The sequence below is a fragment of the Gasterosteus aculeatus genome, chromosome 17 (assembly GCF_964276395.1).
Source record: "Gasterosteus aculeatus chromosome 17, fGasAcu3.hap1.1, whole genome shotgun sequence".
Lineage (NCBI taxonomy): Eukaryota > Metazoa > Chordata > Actinopteri > Perciformes > Gasterosteidae > Gasterosteus > Gasterosteus aculeatus.
The window spans coordinates 19,274,845-19,293,299 of record NC_135705.1 but is presented as its reverse complement, the minus strand read 5'-3'; the positions used below and the strand labels follow the sequence as shown (position 1 = coordinate 19,293,299).

General features: G+C 46.4%; 1 protein-coding gene across 2 annotated transcripts in view; it reads left to right on the top strand.

Annotated features, from left to right (window-relative positions):
• Positions 1-1,464: 1,464 nt before the first annotated feature.
• The window catches only part of LOC120834673 (copine-9), a 55,442-nt gene continuing 38,451 nt past the window's right edge, over positions 1,465-18,455 (top strand). The window contains exons 1-4 of one of the 2 annotated variants that reach the window (XM_040202797.2): positions 1,465-1,666; positions 7,883-7,923; positions 12,214-12,260; positions 16,827-16,930. In XM_040202797.2, coding sequence (XP_040058731.1) covers positions 1,590-1,666; positions 7,883-7,923; positions 12,214-12,260; positions 16,827-16,930 — 269 coding nt within the window. In that variant the 5' untranslated portion in view covers positions 1,465-1,589. Of the gene's footprint in view, positions 1,667-7,882; positions 7,924-12,213; positions 12,261-16,826; positions 16,931-18,455 lie in introns of those variants that run through there. The other variant, XM_040202798.2, reaches the window with a different exon arrangement.

Genomic DNA, 18,455 nt, shown 5'->3' with positions numbered 1-18,455 from the left:
GGAATATTCAAGACGGTCAAATGCAACATGATCAGAAACTAGATGTTCAGCCTCCAAGGAAAGTCAACCTGGTGAAGCTCAAGGACGGTCACAACCTAAGGGGACGACCAAGACCTGCTTTCTCTCCCTCAAAAGCTTGAGGTCAAAGGTCATCCCACCCCCCCCCCCATTGGGCCAGATGCTCGCATGGAACCGGCCTGAACCCAGTCAGCTCGTGGTTATTTAATCCGCTGCATCTTCCCACTGCCTCGGAGGTGTGAATGCTAAAATGTTTCGGTGGTTCATGAATTATTGATTCATGAATTATTCATCCTGCTAATCGACTGTTGACAGGCCTAAATTATTCTTGCTGCTTATGAAATGTGGATAAACTGTTAAGACGTAATGGCCTTGAAGACGTGGGGGAGACATCCCGAGGGCACGACCCTCCACCGAGGGTTCCTCGTGCGTCTCCTCCTGCTGCCTCTTGTTCTTTGTGAGCTTTCTCTCTTTTTATTTTGCCTCCCCGCTCTGGAACACTTTCCTGCATCTTTCATTTGCCTTAATGTCAACACCGTGTTCTTGGTGAGCGGGTTATTCATTTAGAGATAATTGAAAGATGGTGAACAAAATTGGGAGCCTGGTTGGGGACATCTGGAAGGATTCAGCCAAACGACTTCTCTCGTTCTGGGAGATTTATTTGTCAGATCACAGGTCGAGTATCAGCGCTGCGTTTGCAAAGGCAGGAGCAGTTCTGTCGGCCCGCAGGCCGGAACAACAACTCGCTAACATCAGGAGAAACATTACATTTAGTATTTTTTGTTCGATAAAAAAGAAAAGATTTCTATTGGGCCTAAACTGGCGTCGAGGAGGAGCAGGTCCTCTCGCCGCGACACAAGATCCATCACATGCAACGTGTGGGCTTCTAACATTAATGTAAACATAAGGAACAAAGCGCGAGTGGTGATCAATTCAAACGTATTCTCTACAGTTGCAGATTTAAGCGGTTTTAAAACACGTTGATTGTGTAGTGTGAAGGAAACGTGGCTCGGCTTAAAATAGGAAATTCTGCCAAAACTAAAACGCAAGAAGAGACGCAAAAAAAGCCTTCCCTCGGGTCAAAGGTCACACCGCATATGACAACTCGTCGCTTGGAGCCACGACCTCTTCTCGCCATCTTGGGTCACGTGCGTCCGTCCATCTGCAACGTGGTGGAGTCACGTGTAAAAAAAATAAATCAAAGCGTGTGAGGATGTAAAGGCTCATTTGAAATAAAACCTCTTCCACGTGCCGCTCTGCTTCTCCCTGATCTTCTCCCCCAGCGGGCCACGGGTTAAACGCGTGGAGGTCTCTGCCTCCACCTGGCGACGGATGGAGAGAAGCGAGATCTCTCTCTCTCTCTCTCCCCCTCTCTGTGTCTCTGTCTCTCTCCCTCGCCATGAACGGACGCCTCCTCCTCAGGTGCCCAGGCGCCGCGCTCCGGCGGCCTCCTCCTCCTCCTCGCTCCTCCCGGCTGGATGGAAGCAGCGCGCCTCGGTGACAGCGGCTGAGTGAAAACTTACCGCGGCGCAGGAGAAGTCTCGTTTGAGAAGAGGGGGAAAGAAAAAGCCATGGCGGCAATAAGGGATTTCGACCCCCTCAACTCCACCGTACCTGCGACGAAGATTGAAATCACCGTCTCGTGCAGGTAAGTCGCAGGAAGCGCGCTCACCTGTCACGCGTTTTCGTTTCACGCGTTCACACGTTTCTGGTCACTTGATATTGCATTTAGTTTTTTTTGTTTTTTTTGTCGTGGTCATTTATTTTAGGTCGCTTGGTCTCCTCGTGCGTCTTCGTGTGTGTGTGTGTGTGAGTCAGAGTTTTCCTCCCGCTTTCAATCAGCATTGTGTGTCTTCAACGTTTATGCAGCAACTGCTTTTCTTTTACAATTTGCATGTGCTGTGGGTGTATAAAAGTGCGTGGGGGGGGGGGGGAGGGTTGCAGGATTTATTCAGAGTGCCGTGGAGAGCGCAACTCTGAGATCACACGAGTGCGTGGAGATGAGATGTTCCCACTGACAATGAAGAAAAGACACAGAGGGAGAGATCCGAGTGTGCTTTGAACGACCAGGCTTATTTTAATAAGGTCTGAAGAGGGAACGAATAATGTAGGACTACACCGTTACTCATTTTAGTAATCACAGGCAGAGTGACATTTAGATTCGATTAATTTATGATATATATATATATATATTTAGATTTGATTAATTATATATATATATATATATATATATAATAAATTAATCAAATATAAATGTTACTCTGCCTGTATATATATATATATATATATATATATAATAAATTAATTAATGTTTTCCTTGTATACAGTCGTAAAATAAAAATAAATGAGTTTAATAAATAAAATAATCTGCTTTATGGGAATTGAAACTGGGGATTGAGACTAAACCCCTGTTCACAGTGTTTGCCGGGGGAATAATTCATGACGGTCAAGAGTCATTTCATAGACTTCTATGCAGTCGGAGGAGTCGCCCCCCGGTGGACGTTATACAGAATGCAGCTTTAATGCACTTCAGCATCGGCTTCACTTAACAAAACCCGAGGTTGCCGTCTGGTCTGGATGCAGGTTTGCTGATTTGTACCAGGAATAGGAGGCTCCAGGGCTGCACGGTGTGCCGGTTCCTACGGCATACCGGTATAAGACTTACACGTGCCGTTCACACCGGTGTTACGCAATAACAACAACTGGCGTTGCTCTTCAGGCAGGCGGCAGAATTTATTTTTACACGTCCTGGAGAAGCGGCCGGCGGTCTGAGCTACTTGTCTTATGTGAGTCTATGACGACAATGAATAACCCACAATAAACACGGTTTAACAGGGTAAAACAGCTTGTGACACATAAACAATTTGTAACACAAGAAGTAACTCTGTTGCTACATAAAAACAGGAAAAGAGCGATACAGGAGGAACAAGGAGAGACCAGAGATGCACCAACACAGCTTGTGCCCACCAGAGGAGCTGCGTGCGTTTGGAGGGTTTTTGATCCGGCGTAAGTTACGTTGGATCAGAAAACAATGCATTTCAAAGTCTGTCGAGCCTCTGGTGGCAACACAAGCAGCCACAACCCGCTAACACGCTAAGTAGCTAACACGTTAACTAGCTAACTCGCCGGCCAGTTGTGAGCTAGTTAGCAAGTTGGCCAGCGGAGACCAAATTACAGAATTACTTTTCTCACCTAACAAATTAGTGTTTCAAAAGGTCAACAAAGATAGAAGTATTTTTTTTATTGTGCAAAAATTCACATCAAGAAGGAGAGTAATATAAATCTTTGGGTTTAAACTGTTTAGACTCTAAACAGTTTAAACCCAAAGACTTATGTTTATTGACTTGTGAGAATAAAAGTGTCTTATTTAAGGAGTAATACAGCCACTTGCAGTGTTTGAGAAATATATAATTTTTTTTTACAAAAGAGTGTTACAAGTTACTTAACCCGACATTGTTATTGTAAATAAAAAGAACGGTTACAGCTAAAGAACGCCGCCATACTTGAGGAAACCAGTACTTTTGCGCTCATTAAGTTGCGTCTAAAGCGAAAATGTCACAATCAACGCGAGAACTGCGAGACCCCGTTGCTGACTTGTTACCTTTACACCAAAATGAAGAAAGTCTGTCAAGGTTTACAAAATCTATCAATCAATCAATCAAGATGTGAACGACATTTATTTGAACAACTTAACAACAGGTTTGGCCCTTTTTCCAGTTAACATCTTTTGTTTAGAGGCGGTTTCCCAGCAGCAGCCATCAAACAGCAGGCCGGCTAATGTTAGCGACTCGCTGGTGAACATAGCGGTGCAGTTAGAAGGTCAGGGGGTTGCACTGCGTCTTGACACATGTGTGAATGGCGATCGTTTGCAGACACATTCACCATAGCAACCGTATGTCTTTTCGGCTTGTTCTGCTGCAGAAACGCTGCAAAGATTCCACATACAGCATCAAAGAGGACGTATTACCACAAGTGGAGATGAAATGTCTAAAACATACAAACATAACGGATTTAAGCAAACTCACAGCTTTTTCCCCAACCACACGAATTCAGCGTTTCCCCCAACCATCGTATGCAATGCAAAATGCGTCCTCCCAGTCCTGGTCGGTGTCTATGAACGAATAGAGGTGGAAGCTGCTGAACGTGACATGTGTTGCTTGTCCTCAGTGTCCCCGGGCCCCGGCAGTCCGGAGGGGTTAGAGAGGGACCGGTTCAGCTCCCCGACGCTGACACAATGGGGTCGGCTCAGTAAGGCCCCAGAGGGAGCCTGACCGGAGAGAGACACCGATGTTTAATGAGGTGTGGCTTGATCTGACAGCAGGCAGCGGGTGCCCCTGTGTCGGCTGACCAATGAGTAACTTTAAGTGGACGTGGAGTTCTCTGGTGCCGCTGACGATGACGCGCATTCATTCCTGCGCACGTTGCACGTGAGCAGTACGGAAGGTGGACGACGTCTACGTTGTGAGCATGAGAATGCAACTTGACATCTGGATCCAAATGTCTTTGGAATGGATGAGCGTCGTTATGAAAGGGTCTCCTGCTCGGTGACTCCTCTGTCTCCACGCACGCCGTGTCCCACTCGATCTATTGCCCTGCGTCTCTTTTCCATTAACGGTTTCAGCCCGGACGTCCTGTTGTTGCCCAGAGCCACTCCAGCTGGTGGTGAGGGGGATCGCTTCCCCATTTGGGTCGAGCCACTTGACAAGAAGGTGCCCGTGAGAGTAAGCGGGAGCCGGATGGATTCATGTCCCTGCACAGAATGAGCTTATTAACGTCGAAGCAGGCAGTGTTTTGCACGTCGCGCTGCTTATGTTGATTTATATTTGTAGAGTTCAGGAGTTCTACTCACTAAGGATGAGGAAAAAACACCCTGTTGCCAAGCGCTTTGTGTCCTAACTCTCTTTCTTGATGTTAATGTTCATTTCTGCTCAATTAAAAAATCTTTCGACCTTTTGAAACATTAATTTATTAGGTGAGAAAGGTAATTCTATAATTTGGTCTGCCCTAAATCTTATTGAAAATGGATCTCTATTTGTAAGTAATATATAGTGAACCTTTACAGCGAGTCTTGAAATGATCAGAATACTCCCTTAACCTGAAAGTATTTTATAAACAAAAACACAAATGAGTATTGACGTGATGGAAAGAAGAATCTGCAGCGTCTGAAATAGAAATAGATGATGTGTTCTGGACTCACTGAGGTGAGGCGACAAACCGCAGTTTTCTTTACCGTCCAAAATAGGCCAAAAAATAAATAAAATAAATCTATAAAGGAGTACTGTTACTGCAAACAGCTCAAAGCTGCACGCCATCTGTGATCATATCCTCTTCCACAATATTTTGATAAAGTAAAAAATAAAAGAGTCCTGGTGAAAATCTGTGCAGCGCTTTCATTTAGTATCTGTCATCAATCTATGGTGTTTGGTCACAGGTCTGGAACCGGAGACACCAGAGACGATGGAAAGAAACAACAGCAGTACGGTGTGATGTCGAGGACATGTGGGGAATATCTTAGCAGAGACTAAAACATACCCGTCTCTACTTCATGTCTATAAATTAGCCAGATGTTTGTGTTTGCTTCGGCCTAATTTCAGTTAAACAATAAGAGCCACAGCATCAGTTAGTGTAAGTTGGCTCGTGGGGGTCGTGGCTGAAAGCGAGAGAGACCCTGCAGCGTTTTGTCGCCAGAAAGCCAGAAATGTTTATTTATCACGTTCTCTTGGATCCGGATGTCACTTACGGCCCTTTTAAACATATTTTCTGGCCCATTTACCGCCACACAAGGGCACCGACGCCAAACAAAACGCACTCCTCGTATGGAACGCAATTTGAACGATGTAACAGTTCACGTGCGTCCTCCCACCGTAGGGGCGTCATCCAGCCTTGTAACAAATGCCTGTTACCCGTTGGGTTCGGTATGAGGGTTTTTATCTTCCATGCTCGGGCTGTACAGGTCTCGTCTGGCGTCGTCTTCCCCGCTGCTCGTCCCCCGTCAGCCCACCGCGTAAATGCGGGAGGAACACGTTCGTTAAAGCCGATTACAGCTGAGGCCACTCACACGCCTCTTGGCCGACCCACTCGCGCCCCCCCCCCCCCCCCCCCCCCCCGTGCAGCTGAGCCCGACCACGGCCGCCCATGGAACAGATCGCTGTTCACCAGACTTACCAAATGTGATCTGATCACCTATTAATGGCAATGTGGAGGCTCACAGTAGCGGCCCGCCAGACGACCTTTCACCCAAACGCCGCTCCTGCAGATCCAGTCAATGACTAAATGACTTCAATGACTAAAATGTAACTGCATTCAGTTACATTTTACTGTGTTCAGACTGTTTTATTAACGGTAAAGAGTTCACATTTTCACAGTACTCCTCAGTAGTTGGACTTACATTCTGTACCAGCTTTTGAATAACTAGTCGTGGGTCCTGTTCCCGGACGGTTATTTGTGTGGGACAGACCCAGTGAAGGAGACGTGACCCTTTTGTTGTGAAAGCAGTGTACACGCTTCAAGGATGTGATGTAACCGAGTGTATGACGCCGTCTCTAGTGGTCTCCATAGTGGTGACGGCTGTACAGCGTGGTGGTGGTGGTGGTGGTGGTGGTGGTGTGTGTGTGTCGGGGCGGGTGGGGTTAAAAAGTTACTTCAGCTGTGCTTTTCGAGTGAAATGCCAGGTAGGTCAGCGAGCGCGGGGAGCCAGGACTCCTCAGTGGGAGAATGTCAATCACAGCGTGGGGGGGCGTGGGGGGGGCACTGATTGGATACCCAGCTTCCCTCACATCACGTCCCCACGGTCTCAGGCACGAGGACACATTAAAAGCAGAGACCTTGTCACCTCAGTGAGATTAGTGTCAAACGGAGGCGACGGGTCTCCAGTCCTCCTCCCCGAATTCAAACGTCATTGAGCAGCTAGTTGCCAGCGCGTGAACATCTCACGTGTGCCCCCCCCCCCCCCACATCCCACTCGACTCTCACTCATGTGTCAAGTTGTTTGGAGGAAATGCTCCTGGTTTCATCTGACGTCTGTGTTGTGACGCCCCTTTGTGTTTGTTTGCGCTTGTATGAATCATTTCTCTCGACGCGGCTACAAAATGAGAAAAAGTCACTAACATGATGGAACCCAGGGTGCGAGCAGAAGCCCAGTCTCCCCTTTCCAATACCGGGGTGTGTTGCTGTCTGAGCAAAAGCACGTTGTTTTGCTCTGTTCTCTCTGACGCTTTAATTTTCGCTGTAATTTAAAAATCCTGCACCTCTGGAAACGGATCAGTCATCGCTGGAAAGAGAAACTCAAACACGGCAGAATAACCCAGTCACAATGACATAAACCATGAAGAAGATAACGAGCTTTAATAAACCATTTCACAAAAAAAATGAACAGTGGAATTCGCCAATGTTTCAAAAAAAAGAAAAGACTTCTCTATTGAACCATTGACACATGACAGACGTCATCAGAAGGAGGTTTACGTCCTGGCTCTGTGTGGCAGGAAGACCGGCGCTGTCCAACCACGAGTCCACCTGCCATTCAGCTCAGGAGCACAGGAACGTTTTAAATGAGACACAATGAACAAAGTGTTTTTGAGGTCGCATCACAGTTTTAGACTTTAGGAAGAGGGTTTCTCACATGGCAGAAGGGCTATTGGTTAAAATCGTTTGATATGAGATACCACAGCCAGATGTTTGAGATGTTCTGTTGACCTCCCAGTAAGGAACATGGACGCTAGTTGAAGGGAAGGCAGTGGTTATTAAGCGACGCCCTGACATGACCAACCGCTGCAGTGCAGATCCCACGTGAATGAAACCGTTCATCGGCTGATATGACCGGATGCAAAGTGATCGGGTGATAACGAGCTCCTTCCTTTCGTTGCAGAAACCTGTTGGACATGGACACCTTCTCCAAGTCGGATCCAGGTAACCGCTTGCCGTTTTCTCGTTCTTTATTTGACGCGGCGATGACTTGTTGTGATTGAGACGGAGAGAGAAGCATTTAGCATCCACGCTCTTCACCTTTTCATCATCCTCATCAGACATTTTTTAAACTAATGAAAAGGAAAATACATCTCCCAACAGTAGCTTTTAACAGCGTATATTACGCTACACTTTAAAACTAATAATGACAAAATGTTAGTATAGCATTTTTATTTCATAATCTATTGTATTGGATGTTCTATTAAAATGCATTGAGGTGATTATAACAAAGTGAAAGTAAAACTAATTTCAAATGTTTAATCTTTACATGACTTCACAGCAGGATAACGTCCTTGAAGACGAGCTGCGACAAAAACAAATCATTTTTTATCTGCCAATGTGGGTAATCAATGATCTGCAATTAGTATTGGCAGCATCTTTAAAAGTGATATTTTCTCTCGTCTCTTTCTGGACACGTGGTGGTTAAAGCCACTTTGTTTCGCGTTGAAGGAGCTTTGCTGTCTCGGTTCCATTGATAACGCCGTGCTCGGGGGTCATGTGATGATGTCACGTGGTCCGCGTCCACTGCAGGTGGGATACGGGAAACAAAGCAGCGTGAGCTTTAGTTAAACCATCCGTCCGCCCCCCCCCCCCCCCCCACGTCCTCGCTGCGGGAACATGGCTGACACCTCCTCTGCTCCCGTCTCAAATCAAGCTGAACACGAGGAGCAGATTGTCTGCATCCTCCGGCCATATGGTTTAACGCGCCAACATTTTCTGATTGTACATCTTGCAGCGAAGAAATGTGTAAGTGGGCGCGTGCACGGCCGCGGTGCACTGCGCGCGTGCGTGTGCACGCTCTGCAGCACAGATGAAGGAGCCTCAGTGTTGAAGTACTCGACGCGGAAATAAAAGCGGTTCCCTTTGAACGTTTGTAGCACGTTAGAATCTGTCTGAGCTGGAGCTTCTCTTTTTGGAAGTCAGAACACTCTGGGTGAGAAGAAGTGCTGTGTGTTCTTACAGTGGGATGTTGGGTCTGATTTGTAGGGGGGAAAAACTAAATGGTCGATGTGACGTAAAGTGTGAAAGTTAAGGAGCGGCAAGACGCCCAGATGCTCACATTAGACTCATTACATCTCCGTTGAGTTGAATCATCACTAACCAACATTAGAATTATGCATTCCCACAACTATGGAAGCTATCAACCGACATTAAAGATATCTTATAATAATAATGTGCTGATGTTTCACTCATCATCCAAAATACACTGAAAGATGTTTTTATCATTGTTCTGTCTCTTAACTCAGATTCATGCCTAACTTCATTTTAGCGGTGTTTTTACCATCAGTTGGCGTGGGGGCTTTTACATAACTATGTTATGTAACTATGTTTAATATTCAGCTCTGAAATGCTATTGGTAGATGATGCCGCCGGGTAGAGACCGTTTGGTGATCGGAGGCTCATCCTTTATTGACACGCCCCCGTAGATCAGCCTTCCCTCCTGCGCCGGCCAGAGGTCGCGGACCACGATGGAGGGTGACGGTCGTGTCAGAGGGGTCCTGAGCTTCAAACCAGTTCAGAGGGGATCAGCGTACCGGCCTTTGATGACCCCCCCCCCCTCCGCTCAGACCCCTCCGCCCGACCCACGGCGTGACGGCTCGATGCGCGGCGATAAGGTCACGCAGCGCTCGCCGTCCACCATCCACGCCTCTCGGTTTAAAGCCACAGATTGATTGATTGGCTGAGTGACTCGACTGGCCGTGTGTCAGAGGGGTCAGAGGTCAACGTGTCTCAAATACGACTTTGTGTTAGTGGAGAGATCAAAGGGCAAGACTGTCTAGCTACAGGAAGTGGCTCACACAATGAACACACAGGGAAAGCTAAGAGCTAATTGTTAGCTCTCCGTTAGCGGTCAAGGGTTTGCACCTTGAATGGAGGCCTTTCCCTGGGAGTCTACATTATCTCTCTTCATTTTAATAGAGTTCATAAACCATTTCCCCCCTTGAGAGTCCATTCATACATCAGCTGGGACTTATTACAAGCTCAGCACTGTGGCGGGCTTTTAAGGTCCAGAATTGGATGAATTGAGTTGTAGTGTGACGACCGAGGGAGGACGGGCCTCACAGGCCGTGCGCCGTGTGGGACGCGTCCCCCCAGACGACGTTTATAACGTCTCTACGCAGTTCCTGATTGCAGATGCGGTCTCGTCTGCACAAATCCTTTGGGTCCGGTCACAGCCCCACGTGATACGTTTCCACTCACATTGATGGTTCATCACACAAGTCTTCATCTGCGTATTTAAAGTATAGTTACTGCCACTGATTTCCTGCGGGTGACTAGTTCTGTGAGTCCGCCACAGATCATATATCGCATATCATGCTTTCACCTGCCAGAGAGAGCTGCTCCTGAGGAAATGTGAAATCATTCTCTCCTCTCACTCTGCTGTGCATCATTCAGCGTATTTCTTGGTCTGGAATACTGCTCAGCCTACTCGCACACCACAGAACCGTACGGGAAAGGATGCAATAGGCAATAGATGCAATAGAGGAAAAGCTCAATCCTGCAATACTGAGTTTTGGCGTTGGAGACAGTAGAAATAAGTATTCTTCTATTTTGGTTCACTACAGGAAAGGAGTCCGTCAACTGATCCCGCAATCTACTCCGCTTCAGCTTCACGCAGCTTCACGCAGCTTCATGCAACTTCACGCAGCTTCATGCAGCTTCAAGCAGCTTCAAGCAGCTTCACGCAGCTTCAAGCAGCTTCACGCAGCTTCATGCAACTTCACGCAGCTTCATGCAGCTTCAAGCAGCTTCAAGCAGCTTCACGCAGCTTCAAGCAGCTTCACGCAGCTTCATGCAGCTTCACGCAGCTTCACGCAGCTTCACGCAGCTTCATGCAGCTTCACGCAGCTTCACGCAGCTTCACGCAGCTTCACGCAGCTTCACGCAGCTTCATGCAGCTTCACGCAGCTTCATGCAGCTTCATGCAGCATTTGCTGTTAGCTAAACACTGGCGAGTGCAAATGGAAACTATAATGTGTTTGAGTGCCTTAATATTACTCCGTGAATTTGCCTGTCAATTTAATTTGAGAAAAATACATTACTTAAGTCAGTTGTGTGACAAGCGAATGACGTTCCTGTTTCAGTTCATTTTGTGGGGTTTCCATGAACTTCACTGCATTCATCTTTGTGAACACTATGAACAGGCTGCAAACAGAGTCGATATGCATCACACACAATGTATATTTATACATCTGTGGCCTACACGTCCCGACGGGCACTCGCAGGCGCACTTACGCACTCACTCAATATTTCACGTTAGCCGACCGTCCCTAAATCTCAGCCTTTTTCTTCTCGTAGTGGTATTTATTTATTTAGCGTGACCCTGTTTTGCTCCTGCAGAAAAGGAGGATGTGTGCGGGTCCCGGCGGTAGACGGGTCGTCGTGGTTGACTGGCCGGCCGTCCCGCTCGTGCAGAACCAGGGCGTGCTGGAGGACGGCCATTGCCATGGCGATGGCGGGGAAGGGAGGCGAGGGGATTGTGGGAGGAGGAACGGACCGTGTCGCGGAAAGCTTGATTTTTCAATTTCTCTTCCCCATGCAGCCACATTCTCCGTAGCAACACCAGCTGATGGAAGGCGGCGCTGGTATCTGGTTACAGTGAGAACTGCTGGCCAATAAACGTGTGACCAAACAATGCAGGACTCACAAACCTACAATGTGCTCTTTTGAAGGAAGCCCGTAGTACTTGGACCATAAAATAACATAAAAACTAGGTTTTTTGGTGAGTTTGTCAGGTGACTAAAACTCGGACGCTACATCATTCACACCCATTCACACCCGTCCACACCCACTGATGACAGGAGCTACCACACACAGTGACACCCGCCCATCAGCAGGATCTTAACATTCACGCGATTCGGGAAACCGCAATCTGAGCCACAGGAGCAACATCGCCATGGAAACAAGTGATGTCAGAGATCGAAGCGCCCGATGAAACGACGACCCGGCCTCTCCGCTGAGCCGCGGCGTTTATGGAGCATATGCAGCGCTCCTCTATTGCGACTGGTTACACCGGCTACACTGGTTAAATGATCTTTTTTCTTTGTGTGATCCATGGCGTGTGCCGCTGTGTTATTCTGAACCAAAGACACGTTGGAGTTCTGTGCTTCTAGCGAGGATTGTGTTGTTTCTTTGACCAGAAGCACCCTGAGCCTGCTGGTGGACCGTCGTTCTCAGAACATTTAAAAAGTGCTTTGCTCCTGAACAGATTCTCTTTGTTTGTCTTCTCAGTGGTGGTTTTATACGTGCAGGGCCTGGGGACCAAGGAGTGGAGAGAGGTGAGTCGAGAAGCTTTTTAATTCTCTCCTGTTTGGATGAAATGGTGGTGTTGTGTTAAAATAGCATTAGCATTTCATTTTACTTTATTTTATTACTTGTGCACTGCTGTCTTGTCTGTCTACTGTCGCGCACCAACCGCCAAGACAAATTCCTTGTATGTTTGGCATATTTTGGTAATAACTTTTTCCTGATTCCTGATCCTGAAATGCAGAACTCGTCAGTCTTTAAAGACGAGAGAGGGAAGCAGGCCGGTCACATAGTTTGAGTTAAGAACAGTTGACACCTCACAAAGGAGAAATGGCCCGACAGTATGAGGGAGATGAGACGGATACTTAAATAGCTCAAGTTTAAAGAAATTGGTTTCTTTTAAAAGTGTGACCTAGTTAATCTGATTCTCTTTGTAAGATGTATAAATTGCAAAATGGCTCCGGTCGGAAGTTTTGTATTTCCAAATGAACACTTTGTGGTGTGAAATGACACCGGTACGCTCGTCTCCAGTGAGAAGCAGCACGCAAACACTTTTAGCTGCTGGCGAAATGAAAGCAGCAACGATGAGAAGAAAGTCACCCCATTGGGCGTCGTCGTGCTCCCCACACAGACGCAAAGAGGCGGGCAGCGGCGTCTGAGCCGGCGCGAAGTGACCACGGAGCTTCGTAGCAAACAGGACGTAACGAAAACGCCGCTGTGGAGCCTCGGCAGCCAAACGCGGGGACTCAAAAGTTGCAGGGACGCTTTCGGAGACCTCCGTCTCTTCCTCGGCGCCGCTCGCTCTCCGTCACGCGGTAGTTTGTTGTTTGTTTGCCGTCAGAGGAAATCAGCGTCCCGTCGGCAGGGATCCAAACGCGTCCGCGGACCCCAGTGAGCCCCCCCCATCAGACAACAGTTGCGTTGCGTTGCAGTGTTAAAATAGCTCAATATTGTTGACTGTTCTGTTTCAATGCCGATTCAGTGACACCGCGCTGTCCCTGATTCCCCCCCTGATCCCCCCCCGATCCCCCCCCCCCGATCCCCCCTCCCGATTCCCCCCCCGATCCCCCCCTGATCCCCCCATCAGACGTTAACGCTTCACGCTTCTCAGCAGTTGGCCAGATCTGGTCCCCTCCGGCCCGTCGGCGGTCCGTTGCCTGAGCGCGTGAGCCCAGTGACGGGCGAGTGGTCTCCACGGGTTCGTTAGCGAGGACGCGGCGGTCCTCCTCCTCCTCCTCCTCCTCCTCCTCCTCCTCCTCCTCCTCCTCGCTCGTAGCTGCCCGTCACCGGCCTCCTCCCCGTGTCACACATATTGTCAGCAGCTTGTAGCGCGTGGGCCGCGTCCACACATCGGCGGATTTGGCTCGAGGACGTTTCTGAAGCAATTAGCAGAGATTTTATCACACGAATACAGAGAATGTTTTTATTTGTCCAGTTCTGCCAAAAAACAAAGACTGTTGTGTGTGAAAACTGCACATGCAACGTAAACAAAAGGAGAATCGAATCGAGAAAGACTTCTTGTGTGTGTGTGTGTGTGTGTGTGTGTGTGTGTGTGTGTGTGTGTGTGTGTGTGTGTGACACAGCTCACATTCCATCTTTATGAAATCTCCAACTGCAAATAATTTAGCTTATTGGGGGCAGTTGTCTCTTTATGGCCCATTTCATCCCCCTTCATCTTATTACATGACACACTTTATATTTTCATCCCGTAGAGGTTTGTTGTGTTGAGTCTGTATTATAAGGAAATCCAATCAAGGGATGTAAGTACAAAGTCAGATTGTTGTACCTGTTTGGAGATATTTCCAAACGAGTCCACAAAGGAGAAACAATCTGCTCCCTTTGGTTCCTCGCTTGCTTTTGTAAACTTTACTGTAAAAAGGTAAAATCATTCCCAGTATCCACGTGGCAAAACCAATCCAACATAGTTACACATTTAAGGCATATATACCTGCTGTAATCACTAGTTGTCACTAGTTGTTAGACATTATTGATGTTTATTTATTTCCAGCAATTGTTAGTTTCAAACAATTATGACGGGTTTAAAGTAAAAGTTGTGCTTAACACAAGTTAAAAATATCCGTATTTTGGAAATAAATGTGTGCATTTTTATTCAGAATGGTTTTATCTTTAAATTTACATTTTAAATACCTTCCTAAGCGTTACAATTTCCAATATTGACACATCAGGCAGTGTTTATTTGACAAAATTACTACAACCCCAATTTTCTTTTCCCATTTAGTTAGTTTTTCTTCTACAGACTATGTACTTTATCAATGATCACAGCTGGGAAGAAGCTTAGTTTGCTTCTATCTAGTGATGGAACCCGGGTCTTTCTAACCAATACGGCAAACTGGGATCAGGTCACTGGTGAGATGACCTGTGTTTTATGCTTCCTTCATATTATTAGAGACATCATGTTTCAAACAAAGAGGACGTGGACGTGTTCTTCTCTCACACACACACACACACACACACACACACACACACACACACACACACACACACACACACACACCTGTGTGCTGTATTAGGAAGTTATTACATTTTTCCTTCGTAGCTCCACTTGAAATTGGTGATGCATTTTCTACTTTGATAAAAAAAAAAGAAATTACTTAATTTCTTTCAACCAATATCAGGCATCCGAGACCTTTTTATTTACGGGTTTCATTTATTGCCTCCCATGAACTCCCCTCTGATGTTTCTCTCTGCCTCCTAAGAAAAACAAACCCTGACAGCTTATTACAGGCACCTCCTCGGAGAAGTTGTTGTGAAGTGGGTTAAAAAGTGCTTTCTTTCTTTTCTGCTCAAATCCAAACTCGGTAACAACCGACCGGTTAGACAAACACGGCACATTGGTAGCGTCACGGTCTAAACTCGCTAACTCTGAACCGCTGAGCCAAAGGGGTCGAAAGTGGACGCTGGAGGAGATTCTGCCTTCCGACGGAGCCGCGGGGGGCAGAAAGCGTAGGTGGCGCCGGGCCGGAGGAAGCCGTCCGATCGACCGCTCATCACTGTCAACCTGGCCGGCGGGGAAATGAGTGTGTGATTGTGCGTTCATCACGAGATGTTCTATTGTCCGCATGCGCAGTTTGTCCCGAAGTAGTGAGTTAAGAGGAAGTCAGTGTGTATCGTAGGTTGTTCCAGTGGCCCGATGCAGCGCCGGTGTATCTGGAACCTTTTTAACGCTCCAGTGATACAACGTCAACGATTGATCTGAACCAAAGGTGTTGATTGGATATGATGGCAAGTTGGATATAAATCACTGCATTTCCTTATTTTACCTCAATCCTCTCAGAAAGTACAACAACTCATTTTCTCATTAAGGGATAATTCATTATGTAAATGTGCCTTTATCCAGAGCAACCGTGACATCGGTCCAAACCATCCGACTCATTTACATTTACAGCGAGAGAAAGGAAAGCGAATGAATGTAACTGGTCGATTTTTCGATTTCTCTCGATTGTCTCTAGAAGGACTCGGTCTCGATTCAGAAAAGTTAATAATCGGAATAAATTTTTTTTAAAAAAAGTTTGTCTCGCGCGAGATATTTGCTCGCTCGCGCTCGAGGTTAGTCTCTGCTCGCGCTCCAAGGTGTTTTCTACGCGCTCGCTGTTGTTCTTTTTGACAGTAAGGGGGCGGAGCCAGTCACCACGGTCTCTACACCTGATTGGTTACAAACCGCGTCTTTGGATTGGCTGGAGTGATGCGTTCACACAACCATAGAAGCCCATTTCCGCACTAATGAAAGGGGATAAAAAGAAATTATGAGATAAAACGTTGTCAAAAAACAAACGCCCCCCTTCGGTAACCGTAGTGGAGCGTAGACGACAACCAGCTACAACCATCATTTACCATCATTACCGGCACATTAAGACCAATGCGTCCAGCTCGCAGACCGGTCTGTCAGTCTGAATCTGAATATCTAATAAATTTACCGAACTATGGAGGATCTTGCGCATATCTTCCCTCATTATTTACATTTTCCAAAAAGTCGATCCGTATTGAAAGTTGACAAGATATTCACAGATTTGGACTTTTTTACGGTATTTTACAAATACGGGCCGGTCTGAGACTAAGAGCAGCTTTTTCTTCATTTAAAAGAATAATGAATCTGTTTAATATTTTTATTACAACTACTGGCTACTTCATATTGTGTTGAAATGCAAGCTGCGTTGGTTCATTGTTGATAGAAAATCATATTTGTGACAAAGATTTTTTTTTCTCTTATAAAAAATTAGAGAAGGTAATTCATCTGTTGACTTTCTTTAATTATGAAATAAAGTAGGAAGTGATTAGCAACCTCTGAGTAGCAAACTCAGATTTGAGAAAATTTAGAAAATCGAGATGCATCGATTATCGGTTTAGAATCGATAATCGGTTTAGAATTGAATCGTTGACCTCTGAATCGGAATCGAATCGTGAGGTGCCAAGAGATTCCCTCCCCTAGTAACTGGGTCATCTTCATCTTTGACTCCGTCTGATCTTCTCCCTCTCAGATGTTTTCTGGTCGACGACTTGCAGACCTACAAAGGAAGCGGCCCAACAGTCGTGTTTGATCGCCGTGATGACGCTTCTCTTCTCTCTGCTCTTTCCACCAGTTCGGTCGGACAGAAGTGATCGATAACACGCTGAACCCCGATTTCGTGAGGAAGTTTGTCCTCGATTTCTTCTTTGAAGAGAAGCAGAACCTGCGCTTTGATGTGTAAGTTGGAACGTCGCCGTCTTTTCCCTCCACAGCGCCGCGGTCTGTTTCCTCCGTTGGCCTGCTGGCTCATATGCGCTGTGGAGGCCTCCAGTCAGCTGTTTGACTGCATGACTCTGTAGTAGTAAACGTTCAGTAGCTACAGGTGTCTTTGTAGCTCTGGCTGTCTGTTGAAAAACACCCAGCAACCATAAAGGAAAGTCAATGTTGGATAACTCAGTTTTCTATAATGAATCTTTTCCCTTCAGTGTTTTACTTTTTGCCGTTCTTGTTCTTGCATGTACAAGAACTACTACAGAGTCATGGACATTCTGATATCATCTTTGTTTTAAATCAAACTTTTAATAGTTTTAATCAAGCCTTTAAGAATAGAAATTACGCCTTTCATTAAATGTATGTAGTCTATTAAAGAGGAATATTGAGGCCTTTTGAAGGTCTGCAGTTGGACTTTCCCACCATTTGTGTTCCCATTTAGCCCCCCGAGTTCACCCCCGGGGGCACAGTTAGTCATCACTAAATACACGGTGCATTCAATAGAACGCAGTGTTTATTCAGCCCAATCTACTTTCCCTCTGAGCTTCATTCATTTCCAAATAGTTTGCTTGGTTCGAGTGTTTCACGCGAGTATTTATCAGGATCACGTAAAGAGAAAGTCACAGCACAACGAGCTCTGCTGCCCGAAAAGCTGAACGGTTTCTACATTAGTAACTTTCGACCTGGAGCCACGAACCGAGGAGGCAGACGGGGAGGGAGACCCGGTCTTCCACAGAGGGGATCGAAGCCCCTTTATGGAGCACTAAGCCCCGACGGGGGGCTCACAGAGGCCCAGCATGGGCTCGGGTCCTGCCAGAGGCCAAGGAGTCGAACGCTTTGCTCTCCACCCGCCGGATGGTGGATGCCTGTAAACATCAACGACAGCGGCTCGCTGATCCTCAGCCAATAACGAGAGACGCTGCAGTCCGAGCGTCTGAAGGACATCTGTGTCCAGTGTAGATGCCAGTGAGAGATTCATTAAAGGGATGTTAACCGGTTAATAAGTCAAAATCAACTACTTTTGGTTTTTTGGTGCAAAAAATGAACATGCAAAATGACCAATATGGGAAAAATACAAAAAAAAAATTTCAGCCAGTTTCAAAATTTTATCACACCAAATTATGTTCCCAATTTTGACACCTTGAAGTTTGTTTTGAATTATTAGTTTAGTTATCCAAATATGTGTGGTGCTTTTTTCTCATCCGTTATTTTTCTAAATACTCACATTGAGCTTGAGGACATGAAAACCTAATATTTTAAATATTAATTGCAGTATTTCCAGAGCAATTACAAGTAAATAAGGGGAAAAGGAATAAGGTGGAAATTATGTTTTTAATGGCATTGAGGGTCGAGGCTTCTTTTTCCGGGACTTGTCTTAATCTGACAAAGTAAATCATTAGTGCTGAATTATTAAGTCAGACAATGTCAAAACACACACACACACACACACACACACACACACACACACACACACACGCTATCGTAGGTGCTT